The 23,831-nt window shown below is 37.2% G+C and overlaps 1 protein-coding gene across 4 annotated transcripts in view; it reads left to right on the forward strand.

The window, feature by feature from the left end:
• The window catches only part of LOC123680671 (calcitonin gene-related peptide type 1 receptor-like), a 169,327-nt gene that overhangs the window by 81,925 nt on the left and 63,571 nt on the right, over positions 1–23,831 (forward strand). For all 4 annotated transcript variants that reach the window (XM_045618680.1, XM_045618679.1, XM_045618677.1 and 1 more), the window contains exon 4: positions 21,960–22,066. In XM_045618680.1, coding sequence (XP_045474636.1) covers positions 21,960–22,066 — 107 coding nt within the window. The remainder of the gene's footprint in view (positions 1–21,959; positions 22,067–23,831) is intronic.

Consider the following 23,831-nt stretch of genomic DNA (forward strand, 5'->3'; position numbering starts at 1 on the left):
GTCTCTAGCATAAAATGAAGTATATTAATTTCTCTATTTCAGTATCGTAATGAGTTCATTACAGTTATAAAAACAATGCTGTAATGAACTCATTACAGCATTGTTTTCAGTTATATTTTTCGTTTTGTGGTTGTCTATCTATGACTTCCAATCCTATCAGAATTCAACATACGTTAAATTGTCAATATAATATAATTTGGATTTAGTGAAATGATCTGCGACATTATATTCGCAATTTCTCTTAATTCTGTTGGTGTTTAATCGATTTAGTCAGACATAATTGACGAGTTTCATGCGTAATTATAAATTATTTCAAAATTCGAAGCGTACGATTCAAACTGAAATTCCGTAATCTGTCAATTTTCGTAACAGTCACACCAACTGCCAAGATACAATACAAATGTCACTAGGATGTATAATCTGAATTTTTCATTGAATTTCGATAATATTTCACAAAACTTCTAATACTCGTTGCAGAAGGCAATTCCAACACTCATATGCGTGCCAAAACTTGCTCCTTCGTCTCTCCTTTTTGAATGTCGCATTCGTGTTGGAATTGGAGCCCATTCTGCAACTTGTTTTAGAATAAACCATTTTGAACTGTTCGCTGAAACGGTATAGACACCTCTTAAGAAATAAATAGATTTCTTGTGGAGGCTGACAACATTAATTGTCAATTGATGAAGGTAGTTATGATAATGGGAATAGCCGATGTTTGCTTTGTCAGGAATCATGTGACATAATGGTAGAAAATGTTCAAAAGTTCGAAAATATAGCCATTGCAATATACCAGATTCGAACAATGATATGTCTCGTGAATTTACGATTACTGCAAGTAAGAAAGAAAGTGTTTATCACTTGAATATGTTCAATGAGCGTCAGGAACTTAGAAAAATGCTATGAATTATCCATCAACGTTTTTTCATGTGTTATCGACATGGTAAATGGAAAAAACACATTTTCGTCAATTCCAAGCAACATTGCTAGTTTTTAGGGGTTCAAAGATAGTGAGACCTACACTTCGGCATTCTTCTTCTTCTTGCTGTAGGCTTTTGCTCCGTAAATGCTCTCAGCCTGTTTTTTCCAATTCAGTCATTCATCGGATTAGATGTTGAAATCCGAGACTATTTCCATCTTGTAAATGGTCTACCTATAGGTATATTGGTTTCCGGGAGTCCATGCAGTGATATTCTGTTATGCGCCATTCTTGCCACGTATTCGCTTCAGGCTCTTCTGCGCATTGTGTCATGATAGGTCGAATACGTGTGTTGTAGACTCTCGCTTTTGCGTCCTTGATCATATATTCGTTGTTCCATATTATAACCGGTGGTAAGCTTCCTGAAATTCTATTCGCCTTGTTTATGTGGTTTCCTGCTTCACGTAATCTGTCTTGGTTTGTGGATATCTCGACTTCTAGGAAATTGAAGACTGGGACTTACTCTATTGGTTTATCGTCTACCACTAGCATGCATCCTGAAGGCCCCTTGCTTATTACAATTACTTCAGTCTTAGGGCATTCATTTAGAAGAATTTCACCTTCTTTTTTAGACAATTCTGGGGCCAACGTCTTTGCACTTGACACGGGGCTGGAAATCGGATACCATTACAAAATGTTATGTGGGAGACAGTCATTCTAACAAAAATAAGATGGCCAATATGTTTTTGCATAACAAAAGTTGTAATACAGCAGACATAAAATCAAGAATATCACGAAATTCAACAAATAACATCATTCATTAATGAAATTGAGTCAATATGGTCTACAGAATTTGCATATCTAGAAGAAAACTGAAATGAGAAGAGTACCAAAAAAATTTCACCTTATTTAGTTAACTGTGAAATATAAAGTTCTGGAAAAATATATAACGAAAATCTGTTCGTCAGACTTACAAGGTAAAGGTACAATGTACATTTAGTCCTTAGGGTCCGCTGCAACATCGTTAACTTCGAAAACGCTGGAGAAATTGCCCTCATTATGGAATATTCATCATTGTGTTTCATTATATGAAATACAAAATTTTGCCAATCGTCGGTATCGAAACCATTACAGACCTCTCTATTTTTTTCCACAGAAGGATTGTTCGTGATTGATTATATTTTCTCGATCGGCTTTTTTTAACAACTCTTCAAGTTCATCATTCTGATTGAAGATACCTACAAAAAAATGGATTTAGTCTCATTGAGCTCGATATGCCACAACGGATGAAATATGGATTCATCATTTCACCTAGTTGAAAGTCAAAAAAAGCGTCCAAAATGACCAAGATCTCAAACAACAGCTAACAAGGTTATGGCATTGGTATTTTGGAATGTGAATGGTATATTTTTCATTGACTATCTTGACAAAGATAAAATCATCAACAGTGAATAGTATACAATGTTATTCGATCAGTTGAGTGCAGAAATTAAAGAAACGTCCTCGAATGCAAAAGATCAAATTCCCTTCCACAAATACAATGATTCTTTTCATAAATCGTTGAACACAATAATGAAATTAAATGAATTTCGCTTCCCTATGTGATACTGACTTCCTTCTTAAACCTCAACAAAATCGTAACCTCGTACTCATCTAAGACCGCCCCAACAATTGCCCAAGATACCATGCCAATTGGATCATTTTTTATCCTTCTTCATTTTTTCGTCAACAGAGCCCACCTTCAACCTCAGCTTCAAACTAGATTTTTCTTCCTTCTCAACAAAAACCATACTTCGACTTTGCCTTACGAACTTTTTGCTGTGTCATCTGGGTACGATCATGACGGTTCTTCGCATGTATGGAACTCAGATAAGTCAAGATTTCCCCGTATCTGAATTATTTTTCTGTGGAAAAAATATATTGATTTTACCAACGCAGTGAGACGATAACTAAGAAAAGCAATAATTGAAAATGAATACATCCTGCTTCTTAGATAAGATCAGTTTACACAAGTCGCGACCGCTCATTTGAATTTAACGTATATTCCTTCTGAATAATAATTCCAATCATTTCCGAATTTCCGATTTACTACACAACAATATTCCTTCTTTTGAGTGATTCAAATTTCTGACATCCTGTACCAACTAGGAATCGATTAACCCTTTCCGTGTTTTCTCGTCAACCCACCAGTTCTTGAACCGGAAACGCGCCAGGATTACAGCGCCAAATTAACCACCATCCCCCTAAAATCTACTAGAAATACAACAAGCGAATTATCCGTAGGAAACTATTCAAATTGTGTGAAAACACCAAACATATTGATTACCTTTGAAACGTTCATGCATAAAACATCGTCGATTCCTCTATTTCGGCCAGAGGCTCCTGTGAATTCGGAATCATGAGATTAACTTCGGGATTATCGAGACAGGACAACTTGATTAACCAGAAGGTTTACCATCAGAACCTTCGTTTTATTGCGGGACGTATAAGGAAAAGTTCGAGGTGGGGTTGTGGTGAGAAATTCGGAATGGTGCGAATTCTAGGGTACGAAAACATACGAGGGCTACTATTTATGTATTGAGTATTGGCAACACTGATATTGCCAGGTGAAATCTGATATCGTAAAATTTGACTTTTTTGTGTTATAAGTACTCCTAACGTTTTGACGTACAAGCACATTTTTTGTTGTTTATAAAGGGTGTTTTTTTTAGAGCTATGGAACTTTAAATTGCAATAAAACAACGATGGATTATTCGATTGACATGAATTTTATTTATCCGCAAGATAATCTTGTGGCATTACATTTTAAATATGATTTCTGGCATAAGACCGCCACGACTGGCTCGGATGTAGTCCAATTTGGACGTCCAATTTTCGATGACTTTTTCCAACATTTGTGGCCGTATATCGGCAATAGCATGGTGAATGTTGTCTTCCAAACGGTTAAGGGTTTGTGGCTTATCCGCATAGACCAATGACTTTACATAGCCCCACAGAAAGTAGTCTAGCGGTGTTAAATCACAAGAGGCCAATTCACAGGTCCAAAACGTGAAATTAGGCGGTGACCAAACGTATCTTTCAATAAATCGATTATGGCACGAGCTGTGTGACATGTTGCGCCGTCTTGTTGGAAACTTCAGCTCCTGGACATCATGGTTGTTCAATTCAGGAATGAAAAAGTTAGTAATCATGGCTCTATACCGATAACCATTGACTGTAACGTTCTGGCCATCATCGTTTTTGAAGAAGTACGGACCAATGATTCCACCAGCCCATAATGCGCACCAAACAGTCAGTTTTTCTGGATGTAACAGTGTTTCGACATACAATTGAGGATTAGCTTCACTCCAAATGCGGCAGTTTTGTTTATTGACGTAGCCATTCAACCAGAAGTGCGTTTCATCGCTAAACAAAATAAAATGGACGTAGTGCGCGATACGTATTCCGCACAGAACCATTATTTTCGACATGAAATTGCACTATTTGCAAGCGTTGTTCAGGCGTGAGTCTATTCATGATGAATTGCCAAACCAAACTGAGAATAAATCAATTGACAGCTGTTAAATTGGTCGCCATCTCGAATAGTAATGCCAACTTAAAGTTATATACCTCGAAAAAAAACACCCGTTACCATCTTCTGACTGGAAAAATGTTTCGAATGGGGTTCAATCGCATGCAAAAGTATAAAGATCTTAAAGGCGATTATCTTGAAAAACAATAAAAATATTTTGCATCAAAATCGCTTATTTATTTTTTGTATTGTCAATACATAAATAGTAACCCTCGTATAAGGAAAAGTTCGATGAGGGGTGGGGGATGTTAACGGTCCCATTAGGAAGTGGGTTACGTGTGCTCCGGGAAATAAACGTGGTTGTGGTGAGAAATGCGGAAATTGTGCGAATTCTAGGGTACGATAACATATGTACCCACAAAGCGTGGCTGCCGTAACTCGTGCGGCCTACGATTTTACTCTCATTAACATTCAACATTATTTAACGATTACACTCAAGATCTACTCTAATCTGCATGTCGAATAGGCGATTTATGTGGAACTTTGAATAATCAATTATGTGCAGACCGAGTTTATTTTTGCGTGGTCCTTTCCTGAACAGATATCCCATAATAATAATAACAGAGCCTTTATTTATTGTTTCAACAATAGAGGCAATAATAATACTACCACCCTAAATCATTTGATGTACATGGGTGATTTGAAACTGATAACAGGCAATAAGAACCCCCTGGAAATTATGGTCAAGGTAGTGGAAAGCTTTTCAAAAGATGTAGGTTTGGAACTCGGATTGGACAAATGTCGTACTCTCAGCGTACTGCGAGGAAGAATTCAAGATAAACTCTTGCAAATGGACAGGAAATAGAAGCATTGCAATCGGATTATCTTTACAAATGCCTTGGAATGAAACAGAACCGACGAATTAACTACCAAGGAATGAATCAAGTTTCAACTACTGAAATCGTGAGGAGAACCAAAAAGATTTTGAAAAGAAACCTCAACAGCAAGAACATGACGAGAGCTATCAATACATCAATACAATAGAAAGTGTTCTGGGGAGGAAAGATATATGGAAACACTTTTTCACATTCATTTTCGAATTATTTGAATGACAATAGCACATTATTGCTGGCAAATCTTCTTTCAACTGATCAACAAAACGAAACACAAGAGAGAGATGAAACGATTGACGAGTTTGGGTGTCATCGTAATAAAAATAGATAGAAATCAATCTAACTACCGACTTTATACATTTCCAGATTATAAATAAAGGAAGTAATGGACCGAGAATGGAGCCCTGCGGAACTCCTGAGGTTATTAGACAATTGAATTGAATTGAAAATTGCTATTGTTTCATTGTTGAAAATAAACGTCGACCACATCAATATCTTCCAATCATTAGTCATAGCTCAGTAGCGCAACTCATTCAATGTGGCAGTTGGTTGTACCAGCCTCATTCTCGAATAAGTAAGATCTAATCACACCACACCAGAACGAAAAAAACAAAACAGTAACACGTTGAAGACTTTTCAACAATCATTCTTTGATTTTTCGAGTGCCAAATGCAACAATTCTGCTTATTAACTTAGATTCCGAAGTGAAAATGGACGTTATCAGTAAAGACTTTGATGTATTTCAAATACCTAATCAATAAAGTTGCTACGTTGCTGGTGATCGATTGGCTCGAGTTCTGATGTTCGCTGAAATTTAGAAGCCTTAAGACCAAAGTCTTCATGCAAAATACGCTGGAATTTTGTTTATCAAATGCCGAACTCCCAACATGGACAAGAACCTGTGTTTTTGTCAACACTACGAACTACAGCAGCAATATTCCTTGTTGTTCTTAAGCGAGACACACGATTTCTATTCTTCACATCACTAACTAGTCCCAACAGCTCAAATATCCACACCAGTATCACTATTGCCGGTCGAAAAGGTGCTTCACGACGACCTTACAGTGATTTGAGGTTTATTCACCTTTTTTTGTAATGAATTTTAAATATTTTAATGCGTAGTTGAACCTTGTGTCGTTCCAGTTTCATGGTCTAGTTTTTACTTGTCGAATAGTCGAATGTCAAAAAATGACAGCTGCCCAGATAGCGGGCTTTAAAATGAAACCTCTTATTGGAAAACCCTGTATAATTAATTATGTTCAGGTTGTTCATCGTTCACTTTGTGACATATTCTAATGAAATTCCACTCGAGATTGAATAAACTAATATAGAGTATATAAAGACCGCAGGACGAGCGGTGTTAGATAATTTTATCGCTATTCTGTTGATTTTGCTATAGTTTTGGTAACACTACCACCACGAAATTTTACGCATAGCTTGAAATGGTTATTCTATTTATACACGCAAAATTCCAACTAATTCATTAATCACGAAAATATAATGTATTCTTTGAAGAAATAAAATACCGATATATTCGGGGGAACGACCGCTCAAAAACAATATACAAAATTCAGATGAAGCATTCCAAATCAATCGAAACAGATACTCATAATAATTTCATCCTAATTCATTAGTGAATAAATGGGTTCATATATCATTCAAATGAAGAAGCTACTGCTTGTATTGCATATATGTTTATGGTGGAAGGTACCTATATTTACTAAGGAATTAAGAACGTCAGAGTGTCTTAAACTCGCTGGATTAATTGAGCCAACCCGGCAGTATATCTTAGCTGAAATTAAACATGCTTTCAAAACACATAATTTATCTATGTGAGTTAACTCGTGATGTATACTGCGGTCAATATTTAACACAAACATAAATATCGTTGTCGATAGTTGATTATCAAGCAAAACTGAAATATCAATTAGTAAGTGAATTTATTTGCGGTTGTATTTACATCATTTTCCCTATTATTCTATCCCAATTGTCGCTTTACGACAATACACGCTATATACAGGGTGATTTCTTACTACGATACGGAACTTTAGAGGATGATTCGTTAGATCGTTTTGAGAAAAAAAAAGGTGCTACGAACATAATATGTCCGGATTCCTTGATTTCCAAGATGTAGCGAAAGTTGAAGTTTCAAAAAAACAGTAAGTATACTAACAGACATAGAAACTGTAACTTCCAGAAAGAACTGTTCAAATATTATTTTTTTTTTGTTAAACATAGATAGTACAACAAGGAGTAAATGATTGAATTTGGAGAAAAAAATAGTGAAGGTTTTTTCATGTAAACAATTTTTGTTAATTAAATATTGTAGTCGTTTTTTGAATTTTACTACAAACCAGCTGTTCCAAAGCCGATGTTTAGTTGTTGTTACGATGCCTAGAGCACGTGTACGAGGAATTTATCGCCAGCTTAGTCCATTTGAAAGTGGTCTAATTATTGGTCAACGGGAGGCGGGGTTGTCATTTCGAGAAATCGCTTACCGTACGCTCAGAAATCCAACTTTTGTTATGAGATGTTTTCAAGCGTGGTTTGATAATGCTCAAAATCAAAGAAGAGTAGGCACCGGACGTCGAAGGGGTACAAATGAAGTTCAAGATCGACGTCTAAGACTAATGGCCATTAGAGACCGATTTGCGACAACTCGAACTTTGGCTGATGAGTGGTTAGGAGAACAAGGCCATTCTGTAACTGTCCGAAAGGTTTACCGCCGGATAAGGTCTTTTGAACTGCAGCATTATCTACCCCATCTTGTGTTACCTCTGACGGTTGAGCATCGCCGGTAACGATTACAGTGGTGCAGAAAATGTCAACATTAGAATATGGAATGGCATCAGGTCGTCTTTTCTGATGGATCTCGATTCTCCTTGGGTGCACATGATGGCCGAAGAAGGATAAGACGACGTCGGGCAGAAAGATGTGATCGATTGATGTTGAGCGTCATGTACACCGGACAGTAGACGTCATGGTATGGGGTGCTATCGCACATACAAGAAGGTCACTTTTAGTCTTTATTCGAGGTAACATGACAGCGCTGCGTTACCTTCAAGAAATAGTGGAGCCATATGTTTTCCCCTATCTTAACCGGCTCGAGAATTCAATATTTCAGCAAGATAATGCCCGGCCTCATGTTGTCAGAGTTAGTTTTCGAAGCGACCCATGTGAATCTTTTGCCATGGCCCCGATCTTTCGCCCATAGAACATGTTTGGGACATCATGGGTAGAAGGCTTGGAAATTTACTCCAGCCCCCACGGACTTTGGTGGCTCTGAGACATGAAGTGCAGATAGCTTGTGATATCATCCCTCAAGAAGAAATGGACCATCTTATTGTATCAATGCCGAGACGTGTTGGGAGTGTATAGAAAATATCAGTGCAGTATAGTACACCCTTCGTTTTTTTTCTCCAAATTTCAATCATTTACTCCTTGCTATAATATCTTATGTTTAACCAAAAAAAGTTTGAATTTAACAGCTCCTTCTGTGTGATGCAGTTTCTCTAACAGTTAGTATATTTTTAAATTATCGTGCACATTCTTAAACCGATTTGGTAGAAATTTGGTAAAGCTAGTTGAAGTAATTAGTAATTATTTAACACTAACTGTATAAATCCAGTGGTCCAGTGGCGTCTCAGTGTGCACAACATCTAACAATATTGAGAGGAAAACAAGTGCGGCACTGTTACTTTTTTGTTTTTAATTTTTTCAGGATTGAACAACTGAAAATTAAACTATTTGTTGCCTTGTATTTTCTTCATATCTCTCTTCGTTTTCGAGAAAAAACCCCCTATTGCATATCATGTTGTCCCTGGAATGAACTTAAAATGAAGAAAACTCAGAAAAGTTGTATTTTCATAAAACGGTTTTCTATTGTCATGAAATTATCTCGTCTATTATCAATGTCCTAGGGATATTACAACCTAGCAATTAAAAATCAACATGGAAGTACTATTGATTAAATACAGCCAAATATATGCAGTCAGTACGTACAGAGAATTCGTGATGGTAAATTGAATAATGTTATTTTTCATACATAATATATCAATGTAATCTTTCAAATAAAAAAATTGTGTCTCTCTGAAGTATTCATGCTTTATTGAAAAACCCATTATATTGCATTCCACACGAACCGGAAATAAAAAGAAATATATAGAGAATTGAAGGGAATTTGATACATATATCAGATTATCAAATGGCAGTGAAAACGTTTCAGAACAAATTGATCCGTCTGTTCAATCTAATAAACGAACGAGAGCATTTTTTTGTCATATAATATATTTTCTCCACGGGAGAAAGAATGGAGATTGGGATAGGCTTCACATTCAAATCTATCACAATATCGACGAAATCCAACTGAAAACCGCTACTTTCCAATTACTGTCGAATAGGATTTTCGGTGGAACGTAAATTCCCTTATTTCATCTCAGACAGATCCGATAAAACGACTGTTTTTTTTCTGCATTTGCAAATGAAGAAAGAAAATCTTGTTGATGCCCGCTTGGATCTCAATTTGAATCGAAGCAATTTCATATTTTATTATTGAGTTTTTGGGAAATAAAAAATAAAATTAATTCATTGACTTTTGCCCTCAAAATTCTTGGATCGGGTTCTTGAACTATAGGAGAATCAAAGCGGTGTGGCAATCTTATTTATACCAAATTGTTGATAATCTTTTGGCGAGTCTAATCCAATTTTGAAGGTACGCCTTCTCTCAGATTTCCCTGACATACACACCTTCCATCTCTATTAGGGATTCACGGCTTGGCTTGAATTTCAAGCTACTTGTCTTGAGCTTGACTTTCAAATCAAGCTCAAGACAAGTAGCTTGAAATTCAAGCCAAGCAAGCTACTTGATTTTTAGCATTTTCATTGTGTAATGTCACATCAATGATGAAATGAGAAGGAACCTTGAAAAAAAAATTCTATTTATTCAATTTATTGTATAGAAGAACCGAAAATATTAAACTTTTCGAAATGAAAATATAAATTAAATCTGTATAAATCATAACAAAATAACAAAAAATAATAAAAAAAAAAGTTTCTCAATATTGAGAAACCTCCAGGCTTCGTTTGATTTCATAATTTTTCCTCCAGGATCCAAGACACATGAGGCATCTTATAGATTTGTCGCCTAACTTATTGCGGCTTTTTGTAACTGTAGAAGCAGCTCTGAAAAATTGTCTTTCAACAGGAGCTGAAGATTCTGGCGTTGATGAAAAGTCCTTGGTCATTTTGACCAATTTAGGAAAAATATTTCTGAAACTACCAAAATCCACCAATAGATTTCATAGGACTGTGAGAAAACTACTAATAAAGTCACACTGGTGAATACTTCAGTATCTCGGCTTCTTTAGTCTAAGCGCGCACGAGATTGCAAAAATATATGCCGTCAGATTACTACTTGTTCCATTCGATGGCACATGGTCTGGCTTACAGGTGTTCTACTCATATAAAGTCATAAAAAATTCCATGATTCGTAGATAGCCTCAAAAAAGAACACTTTGCCGTAACGATATTCGAGATCTTCCAGAAAGATGGGAAAAAGTTGTAGCTTGCAATTCATTTGCCACCTTTTTTCACAATAAAGTTGCATTTTTTCAAAAAAAGTTGAAAAAAATAAACAAAAGAGTCCAAAATAAATTAATGAAAAATAGCAGATACTGAAATATAAATTGAATTATAATTTTTATATCAAACTATGATAAAATCCTCATAATGTTATATCATCTTATAATATTCCGAAATTCAATACATATTATATATAAAAATGAAAAGATACTGATAATCAATATGTAATAAAATAAGTCAATGAAGAACCAATATAGCTAGTTACAGGTTAAACATTTCCAATCTTGCAGGACATAGACACAACAGTTTCAATTTTATGACAACTTTGTTCATTTATGATCTCATTAAAGGAGAACTTGATTTTATGACGACAATCGATGAGGATTTATAGGAGCATAAAGGAAGGCAAACACTGACATTTTTTTGATCTGTTTCACATCGAGATTAATATAAAATTGCAACGTTTAAGCGATCGTTCCCCGAACAGATGTAATTTCATCGCGATGTCGCTAATTTTATAATTTTGAACCAGGAATGGTCTCAATCGATAAGAATATACTCATAAGTTCGATTCTGTCCGTCCGTAAATACGTAAACTATCTTACGGAAAGACCTAAAAACAGAAATATAGGAAATTCAAGAATAATATTGAAAAAAATTTTTTCAATATATCCGTAACGAATTTGACTCAATTAAAATTCAGTTTATGTGTTTATGTGTTCCACTCGAATGTTTATGCTGAATTTCGGGAGTATCGTATAAATAGAATCCCTCAAAAGCTTCCGAAATCACTACTTTAATCGAATTTCCAAATATTGAAGCCGATAGGATATATGATTGATATTCTATCAGAATGAAGAACGGCAATGTGGTATTATCATTGTTCTCTCGAAATGTTTCGGGCCTAATCAGTAAAAACAATTCTTGCTTAAAAAATCGAACTTATTCATCAACATAATTGCCAAGAAATGAACAGTCTGAGTATCTTCAATAGTCATTGCTTTTCTTGCACTGTATATCTTTTCCCATCAAAAGATCAGTGTTTCATCAATACACGAAACTCTTTACTATAAATTTTTTCAACATCAATTGTAGCATCTCTTGAACTTCAACCTCTCGATCCAGACTTATCACTATATTCCAACATTTTGACACGCATATTTTCAAACTTGATAATATGACGAGTGAAAAAAGTGATATGGCATTGGAGATGCCATCTATGCACCAGGACCGAAACTTCATTTCATAAAATTTCGTAAATCTGCAGTTTCGAACTCTCTATCATCTTCAGACGTAAGAGTGGACTGAATTGCTAATGAAAACCAGCATTTTTTTTCTAAAAAAGTAGGAACTTTCAGGGATGTGAAAGAGATGCCAAAAAATAATCATCTATTACAATACTTGAAATAGATAAAGATAGAGATAAAGATATAAGGTATCCAACTTTTTTTCCTCCATTTTGCAATAAATGGCTGTGGTAGTAAGTGGAAAAAATAGATCGTAGATATCATACAATAAGCTTAGGTATTTGTAAACATAACGCCATAGAAATATTAGTCGTTTTGTCTTTGCATCATAAATTTATCTCGATTGCGGGAGGTAACTTTTCGAAGGTGCAGAATTGGAGGCATTACTAGATCAAGACTCGTGTCAAACGCAACAAGAATTGGCAGGATCATCGGGAGTGATGCATCGAGTCATTTCAAAACGCCTAAAGGTCATAGGAATGATTCAGAAACGAAGAAATAGTGTGCCGTACGCGTTGAAGCCGAGAGATGTTGAACGGTGTTTATTTGTTTTTAACAGCTGCTTGTAAGGCAAAGACTGCATCGCATTATGACTGGAGACGAAAAATGGGTTCATTACGATAATCTCAAGCGCATAAAATCATGGGGATATGCCGGCCATGCTCTCACGTCGACAGCCACTGAATATTCTCGGTTTTAGGGTCATGCTCTGTATTTGGTGGGACCAGCTCAGCGTAGTGTATTATGAGTTGTTGAACCCGACTGAAACAATTACAGGCGATCGTTGTCGTTATCGCAATTAGTGCGTTTGAGCCGAGCATTGAAAGACAAATTTCCGCAATACAACGAGAAACATAATGAAGTGATTTTACAGGATGACAATGCTCGACCACATGTTTTGAAAGTGGTCAAGACATACCTACTTGAAAAACGTTGAAATGGGAAGTAATACTCCACCTGCCCTATTCTCTAGGCGTTGCTCCCTCGGACTATCACTTATTTCGATCAAAGGCCCATGGCCTTGCTAACCAGTACTTCCAGTTTTATGAAGAAGTAAAAATTGAATCGATTCGTGGATAGATTGAAAAGATGACAAACGCGGAATTCGTATGCTGTCCGAAAGATGGGAGAAAGTAGTGGCCAGCGATGGACAATTCTTTGAATCATAAATGTATAACCAGTTTTTTTACAAGCCTCGAAATTCGAAAAACCGGCGGAAGCAAAGTTGTACGCCAATGTAAAAATAGGAAAAAAGAATGGGAAAACGAACATCAGATAATGGAAGATAAACGAAAGTTTAATTCACTAAATCAAATCTAGTAGTCCATTAACAATAAATGCCATACGCATTTTCAAAACGATTAATACGCGGAAATTTTGATGCGCGGAGGCAATTATCAAATTCATATCAATCAATATTTCCTGTCGCTAATATTTCGTCCTGGAATTCACATTTTCGTTTCTTCTTTGTGGTAGGCTTTCAACATTCTGATTCTATACTTCGCTCGGATTGAGTGCCTATTCACGAGAAGCGACTCCTTCATCATGTTGCGCTACAGAAAACATGACAATCCGAACTGTGAAAGCCATCATTTCTCTTTAAAGGGTAGACCTCTGATAATTAATGGAGTCAACACGCCAAGACCAAATTCCAGACTAAAAAGACGAACAAAAAGTGTGTCTACTCGACTCCCACAGTAGGTATTCTTACGGAATCAATACTGAAAGTACATCGCTAAGTTCAACTTCGACCTACTCTGTTTAATGATGTTATATACAACTAATTTGCAAAATTGTCAGAAGAAAATATAAGGAGAGATCACTGATGCAAAATCACAAGCTTTTTTGAGCTTCTTCTGTACACTCACTGTACACTCACTTACTAAGAATTTATGCAATCACATACCTTACTGATTGTCTAAAGCTATTCTTTTCAAAAACACGAAAATGAAGGTTTTCGCATTGTAATACTAATAAATATTAATGATCGACTAGAATTAAATGTACTAACTGACAAAGAAACTGCAACACCCAGACGGAGCTGTTTAAGTTTTAATTTTTTTTAGTGAAACATTATTGAAATTTGGACAAAAATACGAAGGGTTTACAATTTTTTTGATAAATTTGTTAATTATGAGTTTATTCACCGCGATTATCTATACACTACCCAACACGTCTCGCCATTGATGCAATAAGATGGTCTATTTCGTCTTGAGGGATACTATCCCAAGCTACCTTAATGTCTCAGAGCAGCCCAAGTCCGTTGGGGCTGGGGTAAATTTCCAAGCCTTCTACCCATGCTGTCCCAAACATTCTCTATGGGCGAAAATCGGGGGATCTGGGCGGCCATAGCAAAATTTCATATGGGTCGCTTCGAGAAAGTTTAAAGGAACTCTGGCAATATGAGATCGGCATTATCTTGCTGGAATATCGGATTCTCCACTTTTTATTGAAGATAACGCAGCGCTGTCAAGTTACCTCGAATAAAAACTTAAGGTGACCTACTTGCATGTGCAATAGCACCCCATACCATAACGCCTACTGTCCGGTGTACATGACGCTCAACATCGAACTGGGGTTCACGTCTTTCTCCCCGACTTCATCTAACCCTTCTTCGGCCATCATGTGCACCCAAGGAGAATCGAGGTTCATCAGAAAAGACGACCTAATGCCATTCCACATTTCAATATTGACGTTCTCTGCACCACTGTAATCGTTGCCGGCGATGCTCAACCGTCAGAGGTAACACAAGATGGGGTCGAAAATGCTGCAGTCCAAAAGATCTTATCCGACGATAAACCGTTCCAGTTACTGGATGGCCTTGTTCTTGGCCTTACCACACATCAGCCAAAGATCGAGTTATCGCAAATCGGTCTCTAATGGCCATAAGTCTTAGACGTCGATCTTGTACTTCATTTGTGCCCCTTTTACTTCCGGTGCCTAGTCTTCTTCGATTTTGGGCATTATCAAACCAGGCTTGACAACATCTCTTAACAGTAGTTGGATTTCTGTTGTACGGTTAGCGATTTCTCGAAATGACAACCCCGCCTTCCGTAGACCAATAATTCGACCTCTTTCAAATTCACTTAACTGGCGATAAATTCTTCATTCGCCTCGAACAGCTGCAACTCTCGATGCAATTACAGTAAAAAGTAAATTTGTGTTCCTCTAGATTTACGAAATTCAGTACAGAATGTTTCACGTAAGCGTTTTACTGAATTTTGTTGTTTATCCTTCGAGCAATATTGAAAACTGACCCATCACAATGATAGTATTTTTCTCAGGCTATCCAAATATGTTATCGGAAAAACTATCGGATCAAGGCATGGAATGTTATTGAGGAAAAACCATTTTTCCAAAAAAAAACAATTTTTTGCGAATTTTTCTGATTTTCCAAATAAGAAGGTCTAGAGACAATTTCTCGCCATTTCTTTCTTCATTTGAACTACCGGTTTCCTAGAAAACCTAAATTTACGGATCACTCTACAGGTGGTCCGAAAAACACTCGAATTTTTAGAAATGACCTTTAAAAAATGTCAATAAGTCCATTCATTCAAATGGCATGCAATGAATTTTTTTGTCTGTTGGATAGCCTATTGGGTAGTCTTCATGTTTTATTCAGACATGTTTTGCCTAAAATGAATAGTTCTCAAAATGCTCCGCATTTCATGTTTTGTACGAAAGATGGCAGTATACTTTTCACGCACACAGTTTTATACGATTGAATTGGCATAAATAAGATACCTAACGTCCTTAAGCACAAAAAACAACAACGATAACATGACTCAAAAACATCGAAAGTAGTTTCTATCAAGCATTATCATAAATCATATTCCATTAAGCCCACTATATTTATACCCCTGACAAACTCGAAACTTTTTCTTTTCTCGATATTAATTTCCAAAGTAGATAAGCTTCTCAAGCTGAGGGATCGATTCTTTTTGAAGCATTTCTATGCAATGAGCTAATTTAATTATTGAAGGAATCTCGCTTCATCGTGAACTATACCTTGTCTATTTTTTCAATATTCTACAGTTTATCTTCATCACTGGAAGGAATCGTTTATATCATTTTGCGACAATAAAAAAGTCTTATATACAATGAGCGCAAACTGTGAAGAAGGACAATATGTCAATTTTAGTGCTTGTAAAATATAAACAGCGAGAATAAGGCTCGTAAAACAAAACATTCATGTCGAAGGCACAGTCTGGTGACAGACAATCTATTCTTAGAACTTTTATAGGATCTGTTCTCTGTCCTTCCACTCGAAATGATGGCACCCATAAAATGAACTGCTAAGATAAGCCAATTTTTTTGAATACGATGCATGTATAAGCGCCATTCATATGGTATCAGTTCGATAAATCCGTGCTTAACATGTGCCTCAAGAAGTTGGACGGTAAAAATAGCTTTATTTTATGACCACTATCGTCAAGGTTCGTTCAATGCAGAGGATGGGACATATTGTACATTTTTCGGGGAAAGTTCTATTTGTATGAAAATAATGATAACTTTTCTTATCAAGGCCCTATGTAGCCGATTTGGGTTTACCATATCAGAATTGATGACAGTGGCGTTGCTAGATAATCATATCCCCACAGAAAAAAGAAAAACACTCCAAATTTTACACAAAAGTTTTCGTTTGTAGGTTCTTCAGAGTAATAAACATAGATAGAGGGAGCGTATGTCATTTTCAGTAAGCAAATTTTGTCCCCGACATGAACTATCAAATTTGACTTGAAGCGCGCGTAAATGAAAACATATCAGTGATACGATATTTCATTCAATTCGCGAGTTTCTCCACAAAGAATGCACTTCTTATGTCCCATAGTGAATCAGCGTTTCATATTAACTCAATATATATAAAAATGAAGACCTACCTGAATACCTATATCAGAAATTCAGAAAACAAACTTCAAGCGCGCTCCGTGAAGGAGAGTATAAGTTGCCAAACCTTGGATGTCAAAAGGTAGATACAGAAAATAATAAATATTCTGATTATTATGAATTCGACAATTAGGAAAAATATCGGAATCCAAATATTCAAATTTGCATATTCAATCGGAAATCACTCAAATAAATATATTTCATTCAATATAATATTGAGGCAATTGAAAATTCCTCGGTCTGATGCACATATGGCGGTGCTAGTATTAAAGCCATATGGGTTTTAGTTAGTACCAACCTCCGAACGATACTTGTCGAAATTTGACAGCAGTCCGACCATTAGTTCGTGAGATATTGCATTGTGAGTGTAACTACTTTTGTTATTTGAAAAAAGATGAAAAAAAAGAATTTCGTGTGCTAATAAAATAAATACAGTTGAAGCAAAATCTTGGCTTGATGAAGAGATTCCGCGGTCTGCACCAGGAAAATCAACCATCATTTTATGGTATGCTAAGTTTAAAAGTGGTGAAATGGGCATCGAAGGCGGCGAACGCAGTCAACGCACAAAAGAGGATGTCACCGACGAAAAAATCAAAAAAGTTCACAAAATAATTTTGAATGACCGTAAATGAAGTTGATCGAGATAGCAGACATTGTGAAGATATCATCTGAACGTGTACATCATATCATTCACGAATATTTGTACATGAGAAAGCTGTGTGCAAAATGGGTGCCTCGCGAGTTCACAATCGATCAAAAGCAACAACTTGTTAATGATTGTGAGCAGTGTTTGAAGCTGTTTAAGTTCAATACAGCTGAATTTTTGCGTCGATATGTGACAATAGATGAAACATGGCTCCATCCATGACTTCGGAGTCCAATCTACAGTCAGCTGAGTGGACTGCACACAATGAACCGAATCCAAAGCGAGGAAAAACACAACAGTCAGCTGGTAAGATTATGGAATCAATATTATAGGATGCGCCAGGTATAATATTCATTGATTATCTCCAAAAGAACCATACCATCAACAGCGATTATTATATAGCGTCATTGGATCGTTTGAAGGATGAAATCGTCAAAAAACGGCCCCATTTGAAGAAAAAAGATGCTCAATTATTCATGAATTTCGTGTTTCAGAGCTATGGTTATTCCCTCGATTATTTCGATATATATTCTTTTGAGATAGAGCAATACAAAAATTATCAACTTCAAACAACAAAGCATGTGTGAATGTAATCTCAGTATTAGCAGATGAAATGTAAACGGGGCACCATACATTTCAACGTATAGAAAAGTATTATTATTTTTCTTTCCATTCGGAAAATATCCTTTAATTAGAAACACCCTGTAAAGTGCGGTACCTATGTGTTACCTATTGCTTTGCATTGGGAACGTACAATTTATACACACCTGCATAAATATCTCCCCTGATAATCAACATATCTGGCCGCACGATAGGGTCTTGGGCCCTGGCTAAGTTGAAGCAAGCATGCTGCCATAAATACCTTCACACGTACCAATTGAATATGGGCTCATTCAGAGCTGACCCACACCCTTCCTGACGTATAGATTAATGAAAGTTATGAAGAACTCCTGCAATATAATAAAACTAAAAAGGTTTGGTAGTATGATAAGTCTTTAGGTATAAATTATGGCAAAAACCGATAAATCAACGGAAATTGCAGGAGTCAGCCCAAAGCGTTTGAAATGAAAAACTTCTTTGAAGAAGTGAAATGAATTCGAGACGATATGAAACCTTGATATTCGTCAAGAAGTTGGATCAATTACAAAATAAAAAATGAGAAAAGAGATGAATCATAAGCGTTTAAGCGCTAGTTTATTCTTGCTCAAATTGGGCCCTTGGAGTACACAGAACTGTATAAAAGTATGTGGCTTTCAAAAGTGCAATAAAAGACGAGTGCTGAAAAGCACCTGACGTTACGTCAGTGTTTTCCCCATTTTTTCGATATTCCACTTGATCAAACACAAAATGTTGCCCAAAGCTTGGGATAATTTTTATTCCAAGCTTTTACAACTTTGTTTTCACCGTTTTGCAATAGATTGCTGTAGCGAGATAAATAGATCGTAGATGTCATACAATAAGCTTAGATATTTGTAAACATAACCCCATCGAAATATTAGTCGATTTGTGTCTGCATCAAAAAGTTATTCTCGATAAAACATGTCAGCTGACGAGCCAAATTCTCTCCAATTGCGGGAGGTTTAAAGTTTCTGCTTTAATATAAAGAGATCTGCGCCTGAAGCTCATCGAATGCTTTTAAATACCAAATGCCGAGAATGGTTTTAACGCTTCAAGAACGGTGATTTTGACGTCGGAGACCAGCATGGCGGTGGAAGGTTTTCGAAGATGCAGAATTGAAGGCATTACTTGATCAAGACTCGTGTCAAACGCAACAAAAATTGGCAGGATCATTAGGAGTGACGCAACATGCCATTTAAAAATGCCTGAAAGTCATAGAAATGATAAAGAAGAAAGGAAATTGTGTGCCGTACGAGTTGAAGCCGAGAGATGCAAAGTTGTACGCCTATGTATCATTACAGTTTCATTTTTCTGTTTTTTCCCTTGACTTTTGTCAACCTCATTGTGAACAAAATGAAACGATGATTTTTAGTGAATGAAGTTTTCATTTGTTTGAGTTATCGTGCCATCCGACATGATAATGATGATGTAACGAACCAAAAGCGACAAATTTTCCCAAGACGCCGACCGAAATCCGAACCTACATCAATTCATAAATGTATGCGGAGAAGCAATAAAAATGTATGAATTCGACATAATCGAATTCCCCGTTCGGATCCACCTCAAATGCATGCCGAGATACGTATTAGTTTCGTGAAAGGGGTAGAGCATTGTCATGCTGCAAAATCACTTTATCATGTCTCCCGTTGTATTGCGGCTGTTTGTCTTTCAATGCGCGGCTCCAACGCATTAATTGCGTTCGTTAACGATCGCCTGTGATTTTTCAGTCTGTTTCAACAACTCATTATACACTACGCCGAGCTGGTCCCACCAGATATTGAGCATGATCTTGGAACCGTAAATATTAAATTTGGCCATCGACGTGCAGCATGGCCAGGATATACCCTGGATTTTCTGAGCTTGGGATTATCGTAAAGAACCCATTTTTTGTGTCCAGTCACAATGCGATGCATAAACCCCTTCCGTCTTTGCCTTGCAAGCAGCTGTTCACAAGCAAACAAACGCTGTTCAACATCTTTCGGCTTCACTTTGTACGGCACTCAATTCTCTTGTTTCTGAATCATTCCTTCGACCTACAGGCGTTTTGAAATGGCTTGTTGTGTCACTCCTAATGATTCTGCCAATTATTGTTGCGTTTAACACGAGTCTTCATCAAGAAATGTCACCAATTCTGCATCTTCGAAAACCTTCTCTCTTCCACAGCCCTGTTGGTCTTTGACGTCAAAATCACCTTTCCTGAAGCATTTAAACCACTCTTGGCACGTTCTTCCACTAATAGTGGCCTCACCATAGGTACTTGAGAGCATTCGATGAACATCAGCAGCAGATTTCTCAATATAAAAGCAGAAAATTGAAATTTCTCGCAAATGACGACAATGTAACGAACCATCAAAAGCAACAAATTTTTCCAAGTCGCCGACCGAAATCCGAACCTTCATCAATTCATAAATGTATGTAGGATCCAGTTATTGTTCCCTGTAAATAATTGAGATGGTCAACCGGATGCTTGGAGACCTATTAGTTTCTTTGATTTGTCGAGGTCATGACTGTTTCAATGAATTTACAGGGAACGAATTGTTATTGTACATATAATGTAAAAAGGATGTGTTATTCTTCGAGGTGTCGAAGATATGTCATAGAGTTGAGTGTTGTGAAACTTCGAAGACAATACAGTCGTACCAGATGTGTCACATCTGTGTATCAGGTTCGAGTCCTTCGAGAATATTCGATTTCCAGGAATCCGCGAAGATCTTTGTGGGCGGTACGGCAAAGCTCTCATTGGACTAGTGGATGGTACTTTCCCTAAGGATGTGGTCAAGCCGAGAGAAGGGAGATCGATATTCGAGACAGGGTGAGTTCCAATCGGCAGAGAGCACAGTTCAAATTAAGCCGAAGGCGGGTACAGTTCAACTCAAGCCGAAGACGAGTCAAGTTCGGTCGGTCAACTTAGGACGTAAGACGAAAAGACGGTTCGCGGACTAAATTAAAACGAGTTAGAGACAAGACGACCGAAAACTTGAAGTACGACGAAGACGTGATAAACGAAGACGTTTCGAGTAATCAACAAACTAGTTAAAGACGAAATTCAGTACCGTAGTGAGAAACTTGTAATTAAGACGTAATAAGGATCTTCTCAATACTGAGTTTGAACTGTATAAGTGTGGCTTTGTAAATAGATGTAAATAATTCAAAAGAGTTTAATTATTACAAACCCAACAAAGTCACGGAGAAAAAGACGAAAGGCCAGGTAATCGAATCATACCTGTAGACGATCGATTAACCAAGCCTACATGTATGCGGAGAAGCAATAAAAATGTATGAATTCGACATAATCGAATTCCCCGTTCGGATCCATCTCATCAGCATGCCGAGATACGTATTAGTTTCGTGAAATTTAACCAAGCCGCATTCGACATGTCACAAACGACATCTCGATATAAATAACAAGCGCGCGCGAGACGTAACGAAATGGCGCGGGCGAAAAAACACCGCGAGGGGGAAAAAAACAGATTTCCGCGAATTTCATCTCGGAGCAACCTGTGTGTAAGCGATATGAATCGCTGATGTTTCCCGAATCGATACGAACGTTCATTCATATTCCAAACGTATATATCGTATATTCGATGAAATATACTTCCCGTCGTTTGGGAAGAATTCACGCACCGTCGACTGCCGACATGAAAATAATTTTTGTCCGCAGGATTCGCATACCACAAATGCGAGGAGGATGGCACCTGGTTCGTCCATCCGGAGAGCAACCACACCTGGGCCAACTACACTCTGTGCATCAACAAGGACGACTACACGGTGAGTAAATTATTCTTCCTCTTTTAGAAGGCACATTGCCTGTTCAATTCCGGTTTTCCTCGTAGAAATTTGTTTCCTGGGATGTAAAGGGTGTTTTTTTTAGAGCTATAGAACTTTAAATTGCAATAAAACAACGATGGATTATTCGATTGACATGAATTTTATTTATCCGCAAGATAATCTTGTGGCATAACATTTTAAATATTATTTCTGGCATATGACCGCCACGGCTGGCTCGGATGTAGTCCAATCTGGACGTCCAATTTCCGATTACTTTTTCCAACATTTGTGGCCGTATATCGGCAAAAACATGGCGAATGTTGTCTTTCAAATGGTCAAGGGTTTGTGGCTTATCCGCATAGACCAATGACTTTACATAGCGCCACAGAAAGTAGTCTAGCGGTGTTAAATCACAAAATCTTGGAGGCCAATTCACAGGTCCAAAACGTGAAATTAGGCGGTCACCAAACGTGTCTTTCAATAAATCGATTGTGGCACGAGCTGTGTGACATGTTGCGCCGTCTTGTTGGAACCACTGCTCCTGGACATCATGGTTGTTCAATTCAGGAATCAAAAAGCTAGTTATCAGGGCTCTATACCGATCACCATTGACTGTAACGTTCTGGCCATCATCGTTTTTGAAGAAGTACGGTGTTTAGACATACACTTGAGGATTATCTTCACTCCGAATGCGGCAGTTTTGTTGATTGACGTAGCCATTCAACCAGAAGTGCGCTTCATCGCTAATTAAAATAAAATGGACGTGCGCGATACGTATTCCGCACAGAACCATTATTTTCGAAATAAAATTGCACTATTTGCAAGCGTTGTTCAGGCGTGAGTCTAGTCATGATGAATTGCCAAACCAAACTGAGAATAAATCACTTGACAGCTGTTGAATCGGTCATCGGCCATCTTGAACAGTAATGCCAACTTAGAGTTCTATACCTCGAAAAAAAAACACCCTATAGATTGCAGCTGTCTCGCCATCGTTTTGGTGGGTGTCACAATGGTCTTCCGTAAGGTATGTTGTCTCTTGCAATCTTGGTCATACTGTCTGGACTCTTTTTAATGGATAAACTCTATAAGATGGGTTTCAGAGGTATATTTCTTGAATGGACTCGGAGGTACCTCTCTGATCGCTCCATATTCGTGCAAAACGTCGAATGTGTGTCCAAGCAATATTTCAATAAGTAAGGCGTCCCCCAGGGTTCAGTCCTTGGACTACATCTTTTTATATTGTTCGTCAACGACTTACCAGAGTGCTGTTTTCTAGTACAAGCTTGCAATGTACCGGCTCTCTTGCTATGGTCATGCATTGGGTCTTTTGCTTGAAGATTTCCATGTAAAATTATTGTATATTAAAAGAAAGCCATTATTTTTCCAATAGGTTCAGTTATCTGTATCTCGCGTTGTATAACTCCGATCGGGTATCACTAGATAGTGTTAAAAAGATGAGATTTCTTACTACAAAAACTTCTCTGACAATTTTGTGATTAGTTCAGTCCGTTTAGTTTGAGCGCGAGTCAAAGATGGACGCTAATAAGGAGAAGGTACGCTATATTTTACAGTTTTTCTTCGATAAACGCAAAAATGCAAGCCAGGCGGCTGAAAAATAAATGGTGTTTATAGTCCTAATACTGTAATAACAAAAGAGGCACAATTTTGGTTTCGTCGATTCCGTTCCGGTAATTACGATGTCAAAGATGCATCACGCACTGGAAAGCCAATAGTCGAAAATGTCGATGAAAGGATGGACGGTGTC

This window comes from Harmonia axyridis, chromosome 5 (assembly GCF_914767665.1).
Source record: "Harmonia axyridis chromosome 5, icHarAxyr1.1, whole genome shotgun sequence".
Taxonomy (NCBI): Eukaryota; Metazoa; Arthropoda; class Insecta; order Coleoptera; family Coccinellidae; genus Harmonia; species Harmonia axyridis.